General features: G+C 39.2%; 3 protein-coding genes across 4 annotated transcripts; 1 reads left to right on the top strand and 2 right to left on the bottom strand.

Moving 5' to 3' along the window:
• Nucleotides 1-92: 92 nt before the first annotated feature.
• On the bottom strand, nucleotides 93-7,087 carry zgc:64106 (uncharacterized protein LOC393348 homolog). The gene is made up of 6 exons (XM_067503891.1): nucleotides 6,816-7,087; nucleotides 2,726-2,965; nucleotides 2,280-2,369; nucleotides 1,945-2,133; nucleotides 1,559-1,668; nucleotides 93-558 (listed from the first exon to the last, which is right to left on the bottom strand). The coding sequence occupies exons 1-6, from the start codon at nucleotides 6,970-6,972 to the stop codon at nucleotides 379-381; spliced, it is 966 nt and encodes a 321-aa protein (XP_067359992.1). The 5' UTR covers nucleotides 6,973-7,087; the 3' UTR covers nucleotides 93-378.
• A 4,109-nt stretch (nucleotides 7,088-11,196) lies between these two features.
• On the top strand, nucleotides 11,197-17,602 carry aqp7 (aquaporin 7). Its single transcript, XM_067503401.1, has 6 exons — nucleotides 11,197-11,551; nucleotides 12,324-12,450; nucleotides 12,563-12,700; nucleotides 12,821-12,939; nucleotides 13,413-13,630; nucleotides 13,854-17,602. The coding sequence occupies exons 1-6, from the start codon at nucleotides 11,414-11,416 to the stop codon at nucleotides 14,050-14,052; spliced, it is 939 nt and encodes a 312-aa protein (XP_067359502.1). The 5' UTR covers nucleotides 11,197-11,413; the 3' UTR covers nucleotides 14,053-17,602.
• Nucleotides 14,262-19,443, bottom strand: tpgs2 (tubulin polyglutamylase complex subunit 2). Of its 2 annotated transcripts, XM_067503403.1 has the most exons (8): nucleotides 19,235-19,443; nucleotides 19,045-19,124; nucleotides 18,863-18,950; nucleotides 18,568-18,708; nucleotides 18,285-18,398; nucleotides 17,989-18,152; nucleotides 17,378-17,382; nucleotides 14,262-15,765 (listed from the first exon to the last, which is right to left on the bottom strand). In XM_067503403.1, exons 1-8 carry the CDS (start codon nucleotides 19,308-19,310, stop codon nucleotides 15,504-15,506), a joined length of 930 nt encoding a protein of 309 aa, XP_067359504.1. In that variant the 5' UTR covers nucleotides 19,311-19,443; the 3' UTR covers nucleotides 14,262-15,503. The 2 variants fall into 2 exon arrangements, with proteins under 2 accessions (XP_067359504.1, XP_067359503.1); XM_067503402.1 differs by lacking the exon at nucleotides 17,378-17,382 and having other exon boundaries at nucleotides 14,262-15,722.
• Nucleotides 19,444-19,504: the final 61 nt, after the last annotated feature.

The following is a 19,504-nucleotide window of genomic DNA, read 5'->3' on the forward strand; positions in this document are numbered from 1 at the left end:
AGATACAGTTCTCACTATTTGTATGAATACCCAGACAATGTAAAGGCTGAGGATGACTTTTTAATAATTTTGGACTTTAATTCACACAGATGCACACTTTTAAAAAATGTTTATTTTCTATAACAATACATTGAGTAGTCATTGGAAGGTAACATTTGGAAAAAAACAGCAAAAGAAATACACAATGTTAAGTATGAGTTATACAAATATCAAAGATTTATTTGAGCTTTACATAAAAAAAAAAAAACCTCAGTTTATATAAGTAAATATATTTAGTACAGTCACCTGTTCATTCTGTGGAACACTTCATATAATGTAAGAAACCCTTCTTTGTAAGCCCTTCTCCATTATAAAGCCTTCATTTGCCCAATGGTGGTTTTAGAGTTTTGACGTCAGTCTCTCGCAGATTTCAAAGTCCTTGAGCGCGAGTGCAGCGTCTCGAGCTAAAGGTGCAGGAAGAGCCAGGGAGCAGTCGCTCTCGAAATACTTTCCAGTTATACCCTCGGTTTCCTCTGCTACAGCACAGTAGATGGAACTGACGGCACCTTCTTCTGCCGACTGATAGAGGCAAAGATGGTGGAGAGAATGTGACATTAGAGCCAACAAAAAACAAAGACAATAATCTCTGCAGGTGCAAACTTCTCTTCCCTGATGCATGTCTAGAATCCAAGATTTTTGAGCATAATACAGTACATTGTTCCTACAAGTACACATCACAGATGCACACTAGAGCAAGAGGGGAACTGCTGAATCAACATCTTCAGTTTGGTAAGTGGTGAATCAGACCTGTGAAACTGGTGATTGATACCAGATGTGAAAACATAAGAATTGGGTATATAAAGGCTGTATGATTGATGATGGTATTAGTGAATTCCAGAAATCCAGTATTTGAGAAAAAAAAAAGAAAATGGACACACACACTGCGTGGTTCACTGCACTATGCGGTTCGACAGTTCAGGTTTATTCAAATGATAGGTCTGGGTTTTTTTTTCCCCTCCACAGCACACTTCCGCACGTTGTGCTCCCTTAATGCTCTGGCCAGGCACCACCTCTCCCTATACAAGAACACTTCTGACTCAAACAATCTCCCAACGTGTGTTACATGTGTGAGACAGCAACTGCAGACAATGTCCACCTGATTGTTTAGGCATTGGAGCTCATATGTAAAAAGGGTTATGAAGGACTACTACTACTATCACTCCCTGCTTTTCCAGTGAAAAAGTTTGAACGGTGAGTTTGTGCCAAATGTGTTCATCACTGCAGACAATAGTTTAAGCTTAAGGTAATATTCCTGACTTTGAATCAAAGTTTGAGCCAAATGATGCGAAAATGTATCAATTCCAAAGTTAATTAAATCATTAATTGTTAAGATTTAACCAGAACATTTGAGGGAATAGCAGATCTGAATTGTTGCTTAAACTTCTTAACCTCTCACCAGCTGGGTTAGTAATTCACATTTGCTGCAACAAGTAATCACACTCAAACCGGATTGTTGCAAGGCAGATTTAATGGCCATAGAAAAATATTTAAAAAATGGACAATAACATTCAATACTCACCTTGAAAAAGAAAAATCCAACGATGTTGAAAAGGCAGCGAAACATAAGTGGATAGTGTCTCATCACTTCGGTCATGACCACACCGGGGTTGACGGAGTTTGCAGTGACACCTACATGGGCATGAACACACAGACGCACGTTGCATCAAAAACACAGAAACACTGAGACAAGACAAACTGTAAGCAAAGCAGTCTGTGTGAGTTTTTATTTCTGGGGTTACAGTAAATCCCAAAATTGCCGTTTAGTGGCAACTCGATTGGCTTGTCCATATATATGTTTATTTCATTCATATATCTATGTATTTTCTGCAGCACTTTATCAATAGGAAATCCCATGCATTGGCTACGTAATGAATGGGAATCAAAATTAACTTTATTTCATTGCACCTGTCCCCTGTAGCCGTCGCGATAGTTCATTGGTGCAGATGATATTGTGCAGCTTAGTGTGGTTGTACACATTATCCAAGAAATAAGAAATGTTGTCCCCATGAAAATGAGAGAAGTCCACTCGACCCTTCCCATGGTTAAGTGAGCTGAGGGTGACAATACGGCCCGGAGCTGAGCACTTTATTAGGTCTAGAATAAAACAGATACAGGAAATAAAATGAGTGAAATGAAAGACTAAATGTTAACATGTCATAACAATGCCAGGCAGTTGTATAATCATTATTTTATATCCACAGTATATCTACTGTATTAGAGTATTGAGAACACAGTCTTACCCAGCAGCAGGTTGGTGAGAAGGAAGGGCCCCAGATGGTTGGTGGCAAAAGAAACGTCAAAACCATCTTTGGTTATCTGCCTGGGTAGGCCTGATTTTAGAATTGATTTTAAAAGTATGATTAACAACAATATTTGATCAAATAAATTATATATAGACACAAATACAAAAACTGTTGGTACTTCACTGGCATAACTCATTCTGTACCCAATGTTTGGCTCATGCAGAACATGGAAGTAAATGCTGGTTTTGCTTCCAGATGTGCGACAGATGTTCTTTTTTCTGGGCTTACCTCATGAGTTTGGGAGAGATCAGTTTAAAAGTAAATGCAAAGCCTTGAGCAATTAATGTTGCTATTCATGTGCTTCCCTAACCAACAAAACCATCCAGTACAGTTTTAAAGCAAGTTATTTCAATTCTGTTGTGTACAGTGTAGGTGCACTTCACCTGATACTCCAGCATTATTGACGAGTATGTGTAGAGCTTTCTCCTCCTGAAGAATTCTCTTAGCAAACTCCCTGACAGAGTCCAGAGATGACAGGTCTACCAAACGGAGGTGGACATTAGAGTTTCCTGTCTTGGCTATGATTTCTTTAAGTGCTGCTCTTCCCCGCGGCTCGCTTCGACAGGCCAAGATAACACGGGCCCCACGGCGTGCAAAGTCCAGGGCAATGAACTTCCCAATACCTAGCAGGGAGGAAAGAGTTCAGACATTTGATATCAGCCTTTGCTGACATTCTGATATTGTTAACATAGCTTGAACTTTGTGTATTATAGTACGTTTAGAATTGATTCCAGTAACAAATTGTCTCCTTTTTGAAAACAACATCTGTAATACATCTTGGTGGAATTTGCATCTTCCTCCTCTCTGTTTAGTTTAAAGCCTGCGGAGGGTACTGTCTTACATTAACAGAAAAACTCAATTTCGTAAATCAGCGCTGGTTCAAGATCTCTGAACCTACAGCTGCAGGTCAGAGTTCAAGCACAGTTAACACGACATAAAGGAAGGCATTTTCAAACAGTTTAGAAATGTGTTTATACACTCACTGGCCACTATTAGTTCCAGTTGAACACTCTAATGCAATCCCTTACAGCAGCTCTCAATGAATTCTACTTTTGAAGTGTTATAATTTTTTTGTTTTAACCCAATTTAAAATGAATGAGGTGGGAAAAACATTAGAACCACCTCTCTATAATGCACTCCTGTACGCCTCCACTACCCAATTTGACATCAATAGTTAAGAGAGTAGAATTATTAATTTCTTATCATTTTAAGAAATTACAAAATTGTAAATGAAGAATTCATGGGAGAGGTGCTGTATTGGATTGCATAAGAATGCACAGGTGGACCTAATAAAGTTGCCAGTGAGTGAGACTGCGGCGCAGGAAGGTAGAGCGGTTTGGTTGTGCACCAATCTCACAGTTGCTCGTTCAATCCCCGGCTCCTCCAGTCACATGTGAGCAAGACCTTGAGCAAGACACTGTATCCCAACTTAGATGCTCCTGGTGAGTGTTGGCCAGCTGCATAGCAGCTCCCCCATCTGTGTATGAGTGTGTGTGATTGTAAGTGTGAATGGGTAAATAAGAAGCAGTGTAAAGTACTTTGAGTGCCAATAGGTAGAAAAGTGCTATATAAGTGCAGACCATTTACCATTTGTATGTCTCGCAGCAAGGGAAGCTGTATGCACACAGCATTTATGTTTAAACTCTGAAAAACAGGCACTAACAATTGTAATCCTCTGTGGCTTTGGAACAAATCCAGAATGTAGCCTGTGTTTTTTTTGGTCTGGCTTTCCACCCGATGTTTTCAATTTATCATTCTAGTGATCTTTACAAACTGACTCCTCAAGGCATTTCCGTCTAAAGTCTCATGAATTTATTTGTCTTTAGCACTTTGATCTTATCTGCTTTCCTTCCTCATATTCTTCCTGCATGGCCTTTTTAAAATGACCCTTTTCACTTGTATGAAATTTTACTATAATAACCTTGAGCTTTAATGACGAAATCAAAACCTTGACAAAGTTAGTTTTAAATTACATCAATATACATGTAGGCCACCTGCGTCTACTAATAGTTCTTGCAAACTGGTTCTACACATACTAAACACAGAGGATTTTATGAAAAAGTAAGATGATCTACAGGTGCCGGTCATATAAATCCAATATCCAATATTACTTAAGACCAATACAAAGACAGGATTTGTCCACACTCTAATCCGCTAATTAACTCAAGACACCTGAAAAGGCCTTTAAATGTTCTCTCAGTCTAGTTCTGTAGGCTACACAATCATGGGAAAGACTGCTGATTTGACACCTTGCACAAGGAGGGCAAGACACAAAAGGTCATTGCAAAAGAGGCTGGCTGTTCACAGAGCTCTGTTTCCAAGCACATTAATAGAGAGGCGTGAAGAAGATGTGGTAGAAAAAAGTGTACAAGCAATAGGGATAACCAAACCCTGGAGAGAAATGTGAATTGAAACCCATTCAAAAAATTGGGGGAGATTCAGAAAGAGTGGACTGGAGCTGGAGTCAGTGCTTCTAGAACCACTACACACAGACGTATGCAAGACATGGGTTTCAGCTGTCGCATTCCTTGTGTCAAGCCACTCTTGAACAACAGACAGCATCAGAAGCGTCTCACCTGGGTTAAAGACAAAGAGGACTGGACTGCTGCTGAGTGGTCCAAAGTTATGTTCTCTGATGAAAGTCAATTTTGCATTTCCTTTGGAAATCAGGGTCCCAGTGTCTCGGGGAAGAGAAGAGAGGCCACGTTGCTTGAGGTCCAGTGTAAAGTTTCCACAGTCAGTGATGGTTTGGGGGCAATGTCATCTGCTGGTGTTGCTCCACTGTGTTTTCTGAGGTTCAGGGTCAATGCAGCTGTATACCAGGACGTTTTAGAGCAGTTCATGCTTCCTGCTGGTGACCAACTTTATGGAGATGCAGATTTCATTTTCAAACAGGACTTGGCACCTGCACACAGTGCCCAGGTACCAGTACCTGGTATCCCTGTTCTTGATTGGCCAGCAAACTCGCAAACTGGGAAGATGCGATATGCCAGACCCAACAATGCAGAAGAGCTGAAGGTCATTATCAGAACAACCTGGGCTCTCATAACACCTGAGCGGTGCCACAGACTGATCGACTCCATGCCACACTGCTGCAGTACTTCAGGCAAAAGGAGCCCCAACTAAGTATTGAGTGCTGTACATGCTCATACTTTTCATATTCATACTTTTCAGTTGGCCAAGATTTTTAAAAATCATTTCTTTGTATTGGTCTTAAGTAATATTCAAATATTCTGAGATACTGAATTTGGGATTTTCATTAGTTGTCAGTTATAATTATCAAAATTAAAGGAAATAAACACTTGAAATATATCAGTCTGTGTGGAATGAATGTGTACATTATACAAGTTTCACTTCTTGAATGGAATTCGTGAAATACGTCAACTTTGTGAAGATATTTTAATTATTTGACCAGCACCTGTAGATTTTACTGGGGCTAATTAACACAATACATTTTGAATTATCTCAAAAAGTCCTGATTTTATATGACTAATTATGTGCACTGTATTCAAAAAACACCTTGCAGAAAGCCTAATTTAATTTCGATTTCTCTAACAATGGTCAAAACGTTTAACATAAAACATTTTAACTATACATTTTAGCCTGTTCCGTTTTTTGCTCTTAGTTTTTTCAACGTTAAATATTTCAAAAAAATAAAATAAATCAGGAAACCATGGCACCACCATAAGCTCTGGACTCCTGTATCACGTCCTGTTTATTAAAAATGAAATAACATTGATTGTAGTAGGGTTGGTCTTTTTTTTTTTTTTTTTTGTATTTGACACACAGCTGGAACTGTTTTGTAGTTACATCCTGAAAATGTTTATAACATAACTCATTAATCCTTAAATAAGCTTAGCATTAGGAAAAGAACTGTAGGACTTCGAATAGGTGACTTATGAGCTGCCAGTGAACACTCAGGCCCGAATGTCGCAACCAACAATCTTTGCTCCGGGAATGTGTGTGTAATTGTGCGAGTGGATTAATTGACCCCACCTGAGTCCAGTTTTTCTGCACACACTACGACGACACATTGTTGCGTTTTCATCAGTCCCACAGCGAGCTGTAAGATGACGGCTTGTTTATTAAGTCAAAACGCACCTACGGAATGGTGTTATGTTTGGACAGGATGGGGGACCTGCATGTTACCTCCATGTTCAGCCCTCTCATCCACTGATCGCTATATTTACGCATGTAGTTAAACTAAACTAAGGTAACATCTCCGCTGATACAAAGCGCTTTGTATTCAGTTACAATATTTTATTTTCGTTTTTTTTTTAATTTAACGTTTGTTCGGTCCCACATGAACATTGCATTAATAAACACTGGACAAAGAAAGTCCAGATGTCTTTGCTGCTTTTGTTATTTCATGTCAAATCGAAAGCGTTTGATGAAAGTCCGACAGCAAAGCTTTGATTTAGACAGGCATTTAAAATAAAAGACATTAAAGTTTAGATGTTGAAAAGAACCAACCTGTATTGGCTCCCGTCACTATAGCGGTCTTCCCTTTCAGTTGCACGGTGCAGGCGTGCGGATCCCAGGATCCTCTCCGCTGAAGGCGCACCACCAGCGCCAGCACCGCAGTCAAAACTGCCCAGACCGGGTGACAAAGAAAATCCATCCAAATCATGTCACTGTCAGATCTGGGTCCGTCAGAGACAAGTTCGGGATGACCTGGCAGTATGCTGCAGGAGCTGTGCCTAAAACCACTTATCAGCAAATTGACGCAACGGCGCAGTCGGGGGCTGGTTCAAGGGGCGTTGAGTTTGATAAAATGTGAGTTCGTGTGGTGCTAAATGAACTCTGGACCGATAATTATTCTTGTCTGTATATATAAAATGGGGCTAAAACAAGCAAGCATTAAAGTGACTTTTCCTTTCCACTTGGAAGAAAAAGGAGATGGGGTTAATCCTACTAGAATCAGCAGAGCTTAAGTTCTGATTTTGCAGCGGGAGCTGGAAATAAAGTTTTATTATTGACGGTTGAGCACCGTGTAGTGTTGAATTGTATTTAAAAACACTAGGAAGTCGATTCATAATCCCCAATTCCACTACCACACACAATAAAACATTAAAAACTAGAAAGAAATTTGCAGTTCAGGTGAATTTATAGCACACTGTATATAAAAACAGCATTGGCTTTACAATAACACACCCCAATAACGGAACAGGTCCTAAAGAACACAATATGCTGTGTTATACAATGCACAATATGTTACACAATATCATAATGTAGCAATATATATATGCTTTTTCAGGCATCTTCAGGTCTGTAATAAATTGACTCATTATTAAATCGAATAAAAAGTGCCTAGTCAGCAAGTAAAAATAAAAACTTGGTAGGGTAGGGTACAAGCTATGTACTCTACCTTTGGTGTTGTATTGTGGGATACTTTGTGTACTATATAGTGGATATATATACATGATGACTATGTCAGGGTGAGCAGGCTGCCCATGCAAAACAGCTTTCCCATAAAAGAACCCCCAACAAACAGGACACAAATCACTTGTTATGTTAAACATTTATTTTGGTTTACAATCTGCATCCACAAACACAATGTTGGCAATGTACACATTTGTGAACCCAAAGACTGCACCAAAGCTTAATAAATAAAAAAAAACTACATAGAAGCATCTTCATGATGAAGCCTCGTGATTAGATGTCCCCCTTGGACACAATGAATGATACATGCATGCAGAGGTCACATGCAGATACACAATGATGTACATATATGTACAACGGGCTGTTTCCCATGTGGAATAGCTTTAGTCAGTAAACCAGTTTTGTAATGCAGAAAGTTGGTGTATTTGTATCTGATAGGCACAGATACAAATACTATGAAAATATCATGGATATGTATAGTTGTGTATTGCATTACTGTTACTCCCTGCAGCAATATATCACAGCATTTCTGATCATTTCTGTGGAGAAACTAATGTGGTACAATCCAAACAGTAACAAAGTGTCCCTCCTTTCATTATAATGTTAACTTGGTTTATGCCAAATAAAAGGAAATATCAGCCATAAAGTCACATGTTGGTAATATTTTTTAAGTCGATGGGGTCTGAGTGACAGTTTTCTTGGAAGATCCAAGATTCTTGGAAATGTGTTGAGCGACATGATCAAGACTCAGTGATGAGTTTCGGCCATAAAAGCTGCAATAAGCAGGTTGACTAAACGCAGATGTTGTGACTGGACGTGACACTGTATGAGGTAAAACCGCTGAGTTGCACAACAGCTCACATCATGTTCTAAAAACCAGTAAAGTTGCCGGACTGTCGGAATTGTCACGGTTATTCCAAAGTGCTGTTCAGTGGAAACTGGACTTCTGCTTGTAGGGCTTCAAGACGTAACCCCTAGACGTGCGTTTTTTGACATGCTACTACTCCTACACGCTTACAGCTAGAAACATGGTTCCAACTGTAATATGTTAAGTACAGTTAGGAGAGTAGATGTATTACTCTGTGGGCTGACAGCTGATGTACAATAATTGTTATGAATATTTGTATGATTTTTATTTTGCATTGCCGTCTATAGGAGCAATCTTCACATGGCTATATCTCGGAAACTATACGTGATATTGTTATGAAACTTTCAGGAAAGCTGCCCAACAATGAAATGCTTCACATGTTACAGTGTGGGCTCTCTAGCGCCACCGTGTGGTCAGTTATTTAACTCGTTTTTTTTACTCAAAAAAAATTTATTTTTTCTTTCTGATTTCACTTCTATATTGTACAGGGCCTTTAGTACTACCACGTGCGTTCGCGGTACTGCAGCTTTTTCGATCTTTTTTTTAAGCTAATGCAATGACTGACTTGAATGAAACTTTACAAATATGTGCAGGACACTGCCCTAAACACGCGTGTTAAACGTTTCTCCACTGGGGAGCGCTATTTTGAGTGTTTTTATTTTTGGTATTTTATCCTAAGAACTTCATTAGTGTTGAGAGGGCAAGATGGCAACAGGTGATTCCTTTGGACAGGCTGCCATCTGCTGGAGAGTTGGTGAATAGCAAAACTTCTTCATTGTTTCATGTGCTTTCACTAGTTGTTTAGTATTTTAAAAAACTACACATGCTACATTGTTGCCTGTAGCTTCTACAACTTTCAAAGCTGCAGATTCGGCGATGGCTGCAACAGGTGCAGCGGCTGGCTTTCAGCAATCACACGCATTTTCTGCAGGAAATGCCCATTCTAGTTGTAGTTTGAATTTTTGGATTTGGTTTTAATGTTCTACGAGAATGGGTGGAGGTTTCAAGAAATGCGTTTTTTGAGTTGGGAAACACTGTATTAGCGTTTGAAGCGTGTTCCTCCCCCCAAAAACACACACTGCTCTTCAGCCACTAGGGGGCACAACATGCTAACAGCTTGTGCTGACATTATTGAGTTGGCCATACTGTGCTTATTACCCCTTCATTTTAAGTTGTAGGATTTAGCTGAAACAAGTATTTGGCAAGTGAAATAAAGGGGTGTTTTACTGTGGGATAAACAAAACAATTTTTTTCTCTGTAGACCAGAAAACAATTACGGCTAATTGTCTTTTTAAAAGGCTACAGGAACTAGTGTGCTCGTCTGTGTGGGGTGAAAAGTTCGGGTCTGTTGAACCTCAAAACTCATGATCAAGTTTCAGGCGTGGTCACATGTGCTCAGTCCCAGCCACATCACTGCTGCACACTAAGAGCCTGTGTTCATGTGTAAAGCAGACTAATATGCTCACCAGCCACTTTATTAGGGACACCTGTTCATCCGCTAGTTAACACAAATATCTAATCAGCCTTGAAGACATGGCCCGGATGATCTGAATGGGGGGAAAAAGGTGATTTAAGTCAATTTGATTGGTTTTTGTTGCCAGTTAGGCTGGTCTGAATATTATACAAATTGCTGAACTACTGGACCAACTCTAGGGTTTAGTGGCAGATCACTGGGTGAAAATGCCATGTTGATGCCAGAACTCAGAGGAGAATAGCCAGACTGTTTCAAGCTTATAGAGAGGCAACATGATTGGCTGATTAGATGAGTTGAACTGGTTTACCTAGTTAAGAGGCTGTTGAGTGTTTTTTTATGGGTTTGCATTTTGGATTTAAAACAAAAATAATTAATGTAATGATCCTACATAAAAAGTCACAGACTCACCAATATGGTCCTCAACAGAATATCAGGGAACAAGATTTCTTGATAACACACCTAATGGTTTTCTAAAAATGTAACATAAAACTACTAAGTATTCCCAATTTTGTGAGTACCATACTGTTACACATTACCAGTGTGCAGTATTTTTATTTAAATTTTTTGTGGTTCCAGGGAAATAGAAACACTGCACAATAAATCTGCTAACCCTTACTCCACTGAGCCAAACTGTTCAGCACAAGGTCAGTTATGTCTTCTCAACAAATTTATCCGGTCCTGTGCCCGGATAAAAATGAGAGGGTTTCAGCACGAAGGACATTTAATAATAATAATAATAATAATAAAAAACAAATTCAAAATCAACATGCGGAAACGGTACAGTCTCTACAATTGGACAATCTGATGTAAAATGTTACATTCACTTGTAAACATTATTACAAAACACTATTTTGTTTAGTGTTTTTTATTTTTTTATAGTCACTAAATGTTTATTCATAAACATTTCAGTATATTCTGCCAGAATGTCTTGCTTTTTTTTCAATTACATAGTCAGTATACATGTTTTGCAGTATATATTTTTTTCTTTCAATCTTTTTTCTTACTGGCTAAATATACTCAAATAATGCAAAGCCATTGGAGGATGTGTCTGTGTGTGTCTCAGCATATCCGGGAGGAGGGGTGGGTTAAGATTAGAAAATATAGACATATCCGGATGGGTATGTCTAACACAGAGAGAGGTGTGCACACACAGAGAGAGTGAGTGGAGAAGAGACGTTGGACCACAGCGTGGAGATAGATAGAATCAGGCTTGTTTATGGACTTTATGAAGAAGTTTATGAAGCCCTTCATGAGTTCTTTAAGGGAGTCTGAACCTGTGTTTTTTTTTTTTGCTAAATTACAAAACCAACTCAATAACTAGAAGCTCAAAACAGAGAAGAGGACAACATGAAGGACATTGTGCAGTCTGTAGAACTTGGGGTCTGTCAGCAAAAACAAGTGAACGTACCTAGACACAAAGTTTGGCTCAAGAATGAACCCCTTCGTGTGGGACTTGCTGAAACCCTTTGCACATATGTCATGATGGTAAGAAAAAAAGATGATAAAAATATGTCGAAAGCTCAATATGTTTGTGAAGCATTTGTTGGATTATGTTTAACACGTTTAACTCTTCCCACTGCTTTAAACATTGTAGCCTCCATATCTATAACAGCCATGTGTCATTAATTATTAATGCTCATGACCCTGATATAACCCTCTTTTCCAAACACATTTGCCGTTTTACAGTCACATGGCTGGTGTCCTGGGTGGGGATTGGTGGCTTAAAGGGGGTGACATCTGATGTTACTAGATGAGTGGTCAGGCAGTGGGGCACATAAAGAGGGTTGCAAAAGTCACATGTTATCTGTCAGCTGTTTCAGTACACCCTCTACTCAGGACCCCAGATGAACTACGCAGACAGACACATGGAGTAAACATATGCTGTAGATAAGCATGTGAGCACACAGACAGCCATTCTCTGTTTGATATAAAGACCTAAACTTGCTGTGTTTGCGAGTGGAAAACCAGACTTACACTTAACCTAAATATACAGGCCTTTTGTAGGAGGAAGCAAACTTTTCCTGTTTCCTGAATGACTAACTGCAGTTTTTGAGTCAGCTGGCCACAGCCTGTTTTACTGGGTTAAAAGTTGAGGAAAGAAGTGAAGTGTTTGACATTTCACACTTTATTGACATGTTTATTGTATGTTAATCATCTGTTTTTTAATCTTAATATCCTGTTTGTCACATTGCTTTCCCTCCTCTGTAAGAATCATATGTGACCTTGTCTGTGAACTGCTGGTTGTCTCTGTGTCCAGGTATTTGGTCTGGGATCTGTGGCCCAGGTAGTGACAGGACAGGGAGCGTTTGGACAGTACCTCAGCATAAACCTGGGTTTTGCGCTGGGTGTTGCTATGGGGGTACATGTTGGAGGGAAAGTCTCAGGTATGAGAACAGACCTTCATAAACTCTACAGTACATTCAGGAAACCTTACAGAAAGTTTTTACAGAAAGTCTGATTACTACTACTATTTCTTTTGCCTTCTTGCACCATTAGGGGCTCACATGAATGCAGCAGTGTCATTTACAATGTGCACATTTGGTCGCCTTGCATGGAACATGTTCCCTGTGTATGTTTTTGCACAACTATTGGGATCGTTTCTGGCAGCAGGGACAATTTTTGCCGTCTATTATGGTGAGGACCCACTGCATTGTCATGCACACTAAACACTGAACACCTGCATGGATATAAAAATCTTTGCTGTTATTTGCATTCATACAGTAGTTTTCTGGCAATATGTTTTACCATATACAGAAGCCATCAATGATTATTGTGGAGGAAACCTAACTGTGACTGGTGTAAAGGCCACAGCTGGTATCTTTGCCACATATCCTGCACCATATCTCTCCTTGTTTGCTGGATTTATTGACCAGGTATCTATAGAACTGCATAAAAAGTTTTATAGCTACAGTCTGTTCAGAATGTATTCTGACCCCTTAACATTTTTCACTTTTTAATGTGTTATAACGTTTATTTACGATACAATATACCATGGGAAATTGCAATTTGTTTCAAACAATCTGAAACCAACAATCTAGGATTAGTAAAAACATAATCTTAGAGATTTTTAAAAAAATATAAAAAATCAAAAACTGAAGGCTTTCATTTAAAAAAGTATTTATAAACGTTATTGGAAAAAAGTTCTCTGGTCTGATGAGACAAATATTTTACTCATTGAGCAGAAGTCAAAGCACTATGTCTGGCAAACACCACTGGTTATTACTTGGTACCATTAAGTCATGGGTCTTTAATACTTTCTGAAAACGGCAGGTGCAATTCACTGCCATCATCTGACATAGATATCTCGACTTAGCTTTCTATGTAATGTTTGTTCTTTGTGTGCCAGGTGTTTGGCACTGCGATGCTTTTGCTGTGCCTTATGGCTCTATCTGACCAGAAGAACAAACCGGCTGCACCAGGTAGTGAGCCTCTTGCAGTGGGTCTCTTGGTACTGCTTATTGGCATTTCTCTGGGCAGCAACAGTGGCTATGCCATCAATCCCACCAGAGACATTGCACCCAGGGTCTTCACTGCCATAGCAGGATGGGGAGCTGATGTATTCAGGTACACAGAAAGGATATATTGGTTTTTAAGTGAGGATATGCTGTTCTGCAGGTCAACTTAACTGGAATGTATAGTTTTGACACCAATGTTGGTTGTAGCTGATCTTTACAAGAATCTAAAATGCCTAATTTAAATACCTATGTGTATGTATGAAATATATTTTATTTAACTGTATATAGTATAATATTTTATCTATTAATCTCTCTCTGTCTTTATCGTGCAGGTCTGGAAATGGGTGGTGGTGGGTTCCTCTGGTTGCCCCCCCCATTGGAGGAGTGTTGGGTGCTGGGCTGTATAAGGTCTTTGTGGAAATGCATCACCAACCCCTGCCTGGGGAGGGTGGTGGGCTGGCAGTGGAGTTGGAAGAGGACCGTGCCCCTCTGGAGAAACAGAACAACAGCTATGCAAATGTATGTGTGTGAGACGCTCAGTTTTTTGTGATGTGTGACTAACTTGTGAAACTATGTTGGTATCTATATGCAGTTAAAACATTCCTTAATCAAGGCTTAACCCCAAGAAGGTCTTTCTGTCGGGGACACAATATTAGACATTTTGAACTGGATCTGGCTCATTTCTCCTAACCATACTAGTTATAACAACTATAAATGACTAGAGTCACTCCACATGTGAATGATGAACAAACGCACTCATTGGCTTTATTTTGTCTTTATATTATTGAGGAAATAGCTGTTGATATGACCTTGGCATCATCCATTATAGTAATTAACAGGAGACCACTGACAGGAGCTTGAAATGTACAACGTATAAAAATAAAAGTGATTAGCCTCCCAGAATGCATAATGTGCCTTAATAAAATGCTGCATTTAAACACCTAAATATTAAAAAAAAAAAAATACATGTCTTTTAGAAAATAAAACAGATACAATGCTTAAAGAGCAAAACTAAAGATCATATAAATGTTCATCTTTTCAACAATCCAGCACATAGCAGTCTAAAATGTATTCTGGTTAACTCTGTAGGGGCACCAAAGACCCAAAGTTCAAAAAAATATTATTTCTTATGCGCTGAGATCAAAAGGCTTAACACATTTTATCTTGGTGAGTTGTACAGCATGAGGGAGACAGTGCAGTGACACAAGGGCCATAGTGGTATTTAGAATACCTAAGCCTACCTTGATGGTTTATTACAGACAAAATGCAACATGCATTTTTATACACTTATACTTAGTTATGATGTATTATTTTATATGAAAGCATTGGCACCCGTTGAACACAGAAAGCAGTTTCCTTTGAAGCTTCATTTAGAGTTTCACAATGCAAATTAGGTTGAGTTGCATTATTGATTATTGTTGAGTTGATTATTTTCAGCCTGTTCATTTTCATTTACAAACATGCCAGCTTTCCCCTATTTCTGATTTGTAAAACATATATCAAGTACAGAATTGTTGCTGTGTATCACATTCAAAATTGAGATACTTACAACAGCCAAACAAAGTTAAGTTACAGTTATATTGAAGTCATTATTATTAGTGGTTACAGCAGTGGTACAATTGGTTGCCATGTTCGCAGCACATGATCTGAATTTGTGAACTGGCTGCTTTGAACTATTTTTACCAGGAGGTGTCAATGGTGAACACTGTGTTAAATGAGGCTGTGAGTAATGATTATGTGGCTGATGTGTCTGGCTTCTTCAGAAAGCCTCATTTCACCATAACAAACATCAGCAATGGAAGGTGTGTTTGGACAGAAAAAACTGTCCATCTATTTAAGCAACAAGCATTCCACACTCAGAGTGTGGAATATGGAGTGTACAGCAGCAAACAAAGACACCATCAACTCTACTGCTGACTGCTCTTCTGGTCACATTGGTTATCTGGACATGATTAAAAGGTTTTCCTCAAAAGAAAACCATCTCACCGTTTTGACGCACCATATCTTCCTGTACTGCCTTGGCTCTTGGCAGTGTTCCCTAAACTGCACTGTGTTGGCTGCTTCTTCTTTGGGGCAGACACTTTGGCTTTACCTTTGAAGGCCTTCGTAGGATCCAGCTTGTTGAGATAACAATCTCCCGCAGGATCAGCCAGGCTGAGTTCACAGCTAAAGGTCAGGGGCTGGTAAAGAGAGGCCCACTGCTGTAGATGGAAGATATAATATAGTTTAAAATAATGGACATACCTGTACACTCACCAGCCATTTTTATTTATTTATTTTTTTTTAAGTACACATTGCTAGAACTGGGTTGCCTTCAGAACTGTTTTAATTCTTTGTGGCATAGACTCAACAAGGTGCTGGAAACATTCTTTAGAGATGTTGGTCCTCACCCATATAAAAGGGTCACAGAGTTGCTGCAGATTTGTTGGCTGTGCATGAATGATGGGACTCTCCCATTTCACCACATCTCATAAGGCTCTGCTAGATTGAGATCTGGTGACTGTGGATGCCATTTGAATACAGTGAACTCATTGACATGTTCAAACCAGTTTGAGATGGTTTTAGCTTTGAGACATGGCACATTATCCTGTGTGAAGTAGCCTTCAGAAGCCGTGGCCATAAAGTTATACAAATGTTCAGTAACAATACTTAAGTACAGCACTAAACTTATACTAAGTATGTTTAGAAATTATCCTCCACACTATTTTACCACCACCAGCAGCCTGAACTTTTAATAAAAAGGAAGGATGGATCATGATTTCATGTTGTTTGTCATTAGACGTAACATTTTTTAAAAAATTTCTTTCATCATTTTAATCATCTTCTTCTTCTCCATTCTGATGCTCAGTTATAACTTCAGCAGATTGTCTGGACCATGTCTGTATGCCTATATGCACTGAGATGCTGCCATCTGATTGGCTGATTAGATACAGTCATGTGAAAAAATTAGGACACCGCATTAAATATTCAGTTCTTTATTAAGAAATGTTCACATATTATATGTCTAATCTTGTTTTTATTTATCCCTGGAAAATAAAGTCAGTAATTGTGGTTAAACACCAAATATTAATATTATTAAAGATAACGAAATTGCGTATTCTAACTGAGTAAAAGGTCAGGACACCCTGCCCCCTAATAGCTAGTGTTACACCCTTTGCCTCAAATAACTCCAGTGAGATGCTTTTTATAGCCGTCTACTAGTCTCTGCGGAATGTGTCCCCCACTCCTCTACACAGAATTCTTTCAGCTGTTAGATGTTAGAGGGGTTTCTAGCATGTACAGCCAATTTCAAGTCACCCCACATGCATCTGGATGAGATTAAGATCTGGGCTTTGACAGCCATTCAAGGACTCTTAGTTTTCAGCCAGTCCTTGGTGGATTTACTGTTTTCTTGAGTCATTGTCATGTTGTAGGGTCCAGTTCTGCTCCAGCTTTAAGTTTTTAAGCATGTGTATCTGATATGATACACCTGTATGTGATTCTAGCCATTTAAGAGGGAATAAATTGCGGATGTCCTCATTTATTCAAAAAATTGCATTTTGTTTTTTACTTACAATTTACAAAGAGTTTTAAAAAGTATTTTCTTCAGTATTAATCGTTTAGTTACATTACTTGAATCTCTCAGTATTGTTAAAATGGATATTAGATATCCATGTGCCTAAAAAAGATGCAGGCTCTCATAGAGTGTCCTAACGTTTTTCACTAAACTGTATGTGTTAACAAGTATCTTAACAGCTGTAGCTGACTGGCAAGTGTAGTTTTGTACAAGGAACAGACACAACTTTAAACTTTGGGTCTTTGAACAGACGCAATGTACATTAGGAATGGGTTAAAGGAAAATATGGAGAATTTGCACAAATCCTACTTTTTAATTTCCTTATGAGCCAGCTAGGAAATGTACCATCTCAGGAACTTTGGCATTCAGTGAATAGGAGGTAAAAAGAATTTTTTATATTTCTCATTAAGAAGCTGATTTGTCATAAAACTTAAATTGGATTGTCATTTTGTTAAAGTGTAAATTGATCAAACATTGTAATATATTGTTAAGGGAACTGAATGAATAAAATATATATTTTTCTCACCTGCAGAGAGTTTAAGTGTTTAAAATTATAAATGGTAAATAGCCGCTTATGTAGCGCTTTTATCCAAAGTGCTTTACAATGTTGCCTCTCATTCACACACCGTTGGCGGTGGCTACCGTGCAAAGTGCTCACCTAACCCACCGGGAGCAACTTGGGGTTCGGTGTCTTGCCAAAGGAAACTTCGAAACATAGCTTGGACCGGGGATCGAACCACTGACCCTGTGGTCCGTGGACAAGTGCCTTACCAACTGACCTACAGCTGCTATATAAGCAGCCATTAAATTTGAAAGTTGTAGAAATATAAAAGCAAAGGACAGAAAGGACATTATGTTGAATTTTAGTTATAGCGATATAGTACTATAGAAGCTGAAAGGCCTTTTGCTACCTTGGCCTGTGGGCTGGGGCCATAAGGGGTGAAGGCATACTGCCACTCAGGTAGACCAAGGTGGGTTATCATCAGTCGATAGTAGGATGTGAAGGTTGGTGTCAGAAAATGCCAGCGCAGAGAGCGATCGAGGAACCAGATTTCACTCTGCTGGGCTACAATACCTAAAAAAAAAATTAAGTAATAGAAAACACAAAGACGAACATAAGATTTAGGATATATTATTGGAACATAATTAGATCTTTCATTTATTAGTATAAATATGAGAGAAATATCAGGAGTATCAAACAATACACCTGTTGTGCAGTTTTTGTAGACCAGGCACACCTTGCCATTCCCACCACATGAATCCAGTTCAAAGATGCGGCTCCTTGAATCAAAATGTGGTGCTGGAGGAGAATGCTCCAACCCTGGCAGATAACATTAATGACTCTTGAATAAATATTTACTTTCCCATCAACATTTCATTAATTAGCCTGCTTTCTGCACAACTGAGCACACACAAACAGACTTAATCGAACTTGACACGCTGTAATTGTTGAGTTAGGTCCACATTAGGCTCTGAAAGGCAAGTTTTACCCCTTTCTGTGCCATTTTCCTCCCAGTCCAGGTCAGCCAGTGAGGGTGCATTAGGAAGAGAGAAAAGTGATTGTGGCTGGAGCAGTGGGCACAGTCTGGACACACTGTTAATCATCATGTATCCTAAGGGAACAGACTCATCTGAAAGACAGTCCCACCCACACTTATGAATGCATCACACAACACAAGAACCTTCACACAGTCTTTAAATATTTCTAAAGCTATATTCTAAATTACCATATAATCTATGTTATATTCACAGTATATATTCATTTGAATTTAACATGTCACCTACGGTCTAGTTTAACGCCCCATGTTAGTGTAAATCCATCAGTTGTCAGATAGAAATCTCGCAGGTCCTCTGGCAAAATACAAGTGTTTTTCTGGGGAATAAATACAGCCGATTTGTTATAACGTGACATGCAACAGTGGACATACTCAATTTAAACCTAAATTCAAGGTGCATTTTTATTTCACCTGTTCCCATGATAGCAGGCTCCTCTTCTCTGCAGGCTCCCTCTCTGCGAAACGCACATCGGACACACCGGCCATGTTTTCTGGAGCGGCAGGGACAAATTCAGACATTAGCTACCATCATAACATCGGTCTCTTGTTAGCTAACCCAAACACTGACACTATAGTTTCAGAGCCAAACCCATACACAGACCGAGTATTCGAGTAATGCCAAGCGTCAGACTCTCGGCAACGCCTTTAAACGCCAGGTTGTCCTTCATCTCTTCCATTTCCAGGACTGCAATCACGACTTTGTACAAAACCCTGCAAGCATCCTCAGCAGTTATCTGCTTTGTATCATTTACATAGCTTCTAATAGAAACGCTGAACACATAGAGGAAGCCACAAATGCAGCCTTTCTGACGCAAAATTGACACTCGTTTGAGCCAATAGAAAACCGTCTCTCTACAGCCTAACCAATCGG

This window comes from Channa argus, chromosome 5, assembly GCF_033026475.1.
Source record: "Channa argus isolate prfri chromosome 5, Channa argus male v1.0, whole genome shotgun sequence".
Classification (NCBI taxonomy): domain Eukaryota; kingdom Metazoa; phylum Chordata; class Actinopteri; order Anabantiformes; family Channidae; genus Channa; species Channa argus.

Excerpts from the sequence above, each read along its gene's own strand:
- zgc:64106 (XM_067503891.1), bottom strand. The coding sequence starts at position 6,972 with ATGATTTGGATGGATTTTCTTTGTCACCCGGTCTGGGCAGTTTTGACT. Across the intron at positions 2,966-6,815 it reads AGTGACGGGAGCCAATACAG|GTATTGGGAAGTTCATTGCC; the intron begins GTTGGTTCTTTT and ends CCTCCCTGCTAG. Across the intron at positions 559-1,558 it reads TTGGATTTTTCTTTTTCAAG|TCGGCAGAAGAAGGTGCCGT; the intron begins GTGAGTATTGAA and ends TGCCTCTATCAG.
- aqp7 (XM_067503401.1), top strand. The coding sequence starts at position 11,414 with ATGAAGGACATTGTGCAGTCTGTAGAACTTGGGGTCTGTCAGCAAAAA. Across the intron at positions 11,552-12,323 it reads TTTGCACATATGTCATGATG|GTATTTGGTCTGGGATCTGT; the intron begins GTAAGAAAAAAA and ends CTCTGTGTCCAG. Across the intron at positions 12,701-12,820 it reads AATTTTTGCCGTCTATTATG|AAGCCATCAATGATTATTGT; the intron begins GTGAGGACCCAC and ends TACCATATACAG.
- tpgs2 (XM_067503403.1), bottom strand. The coding sequence starts at position 19,310 with ATGGAAGAGATGAAGGACAACCTGGCGTTTAAAGGCGTTGCCGAGAGT. Across the intron at positions 18,709-18,862 it reads ATGGGGCGTTAAACTAGACC|ATGAGTCTGTTCCCTTAGGA; the intron begins GTAGGTGACATG and ends ACTGTCTTTCAG. Across the intron at positions 18,399-18,567 it reads GGAAAATGGCACAGAAAGGG|GGTTGGAGCATTCTCCTCCA; the intron begins GTAAAACTTGCC and ends GTTATCTGCCAG.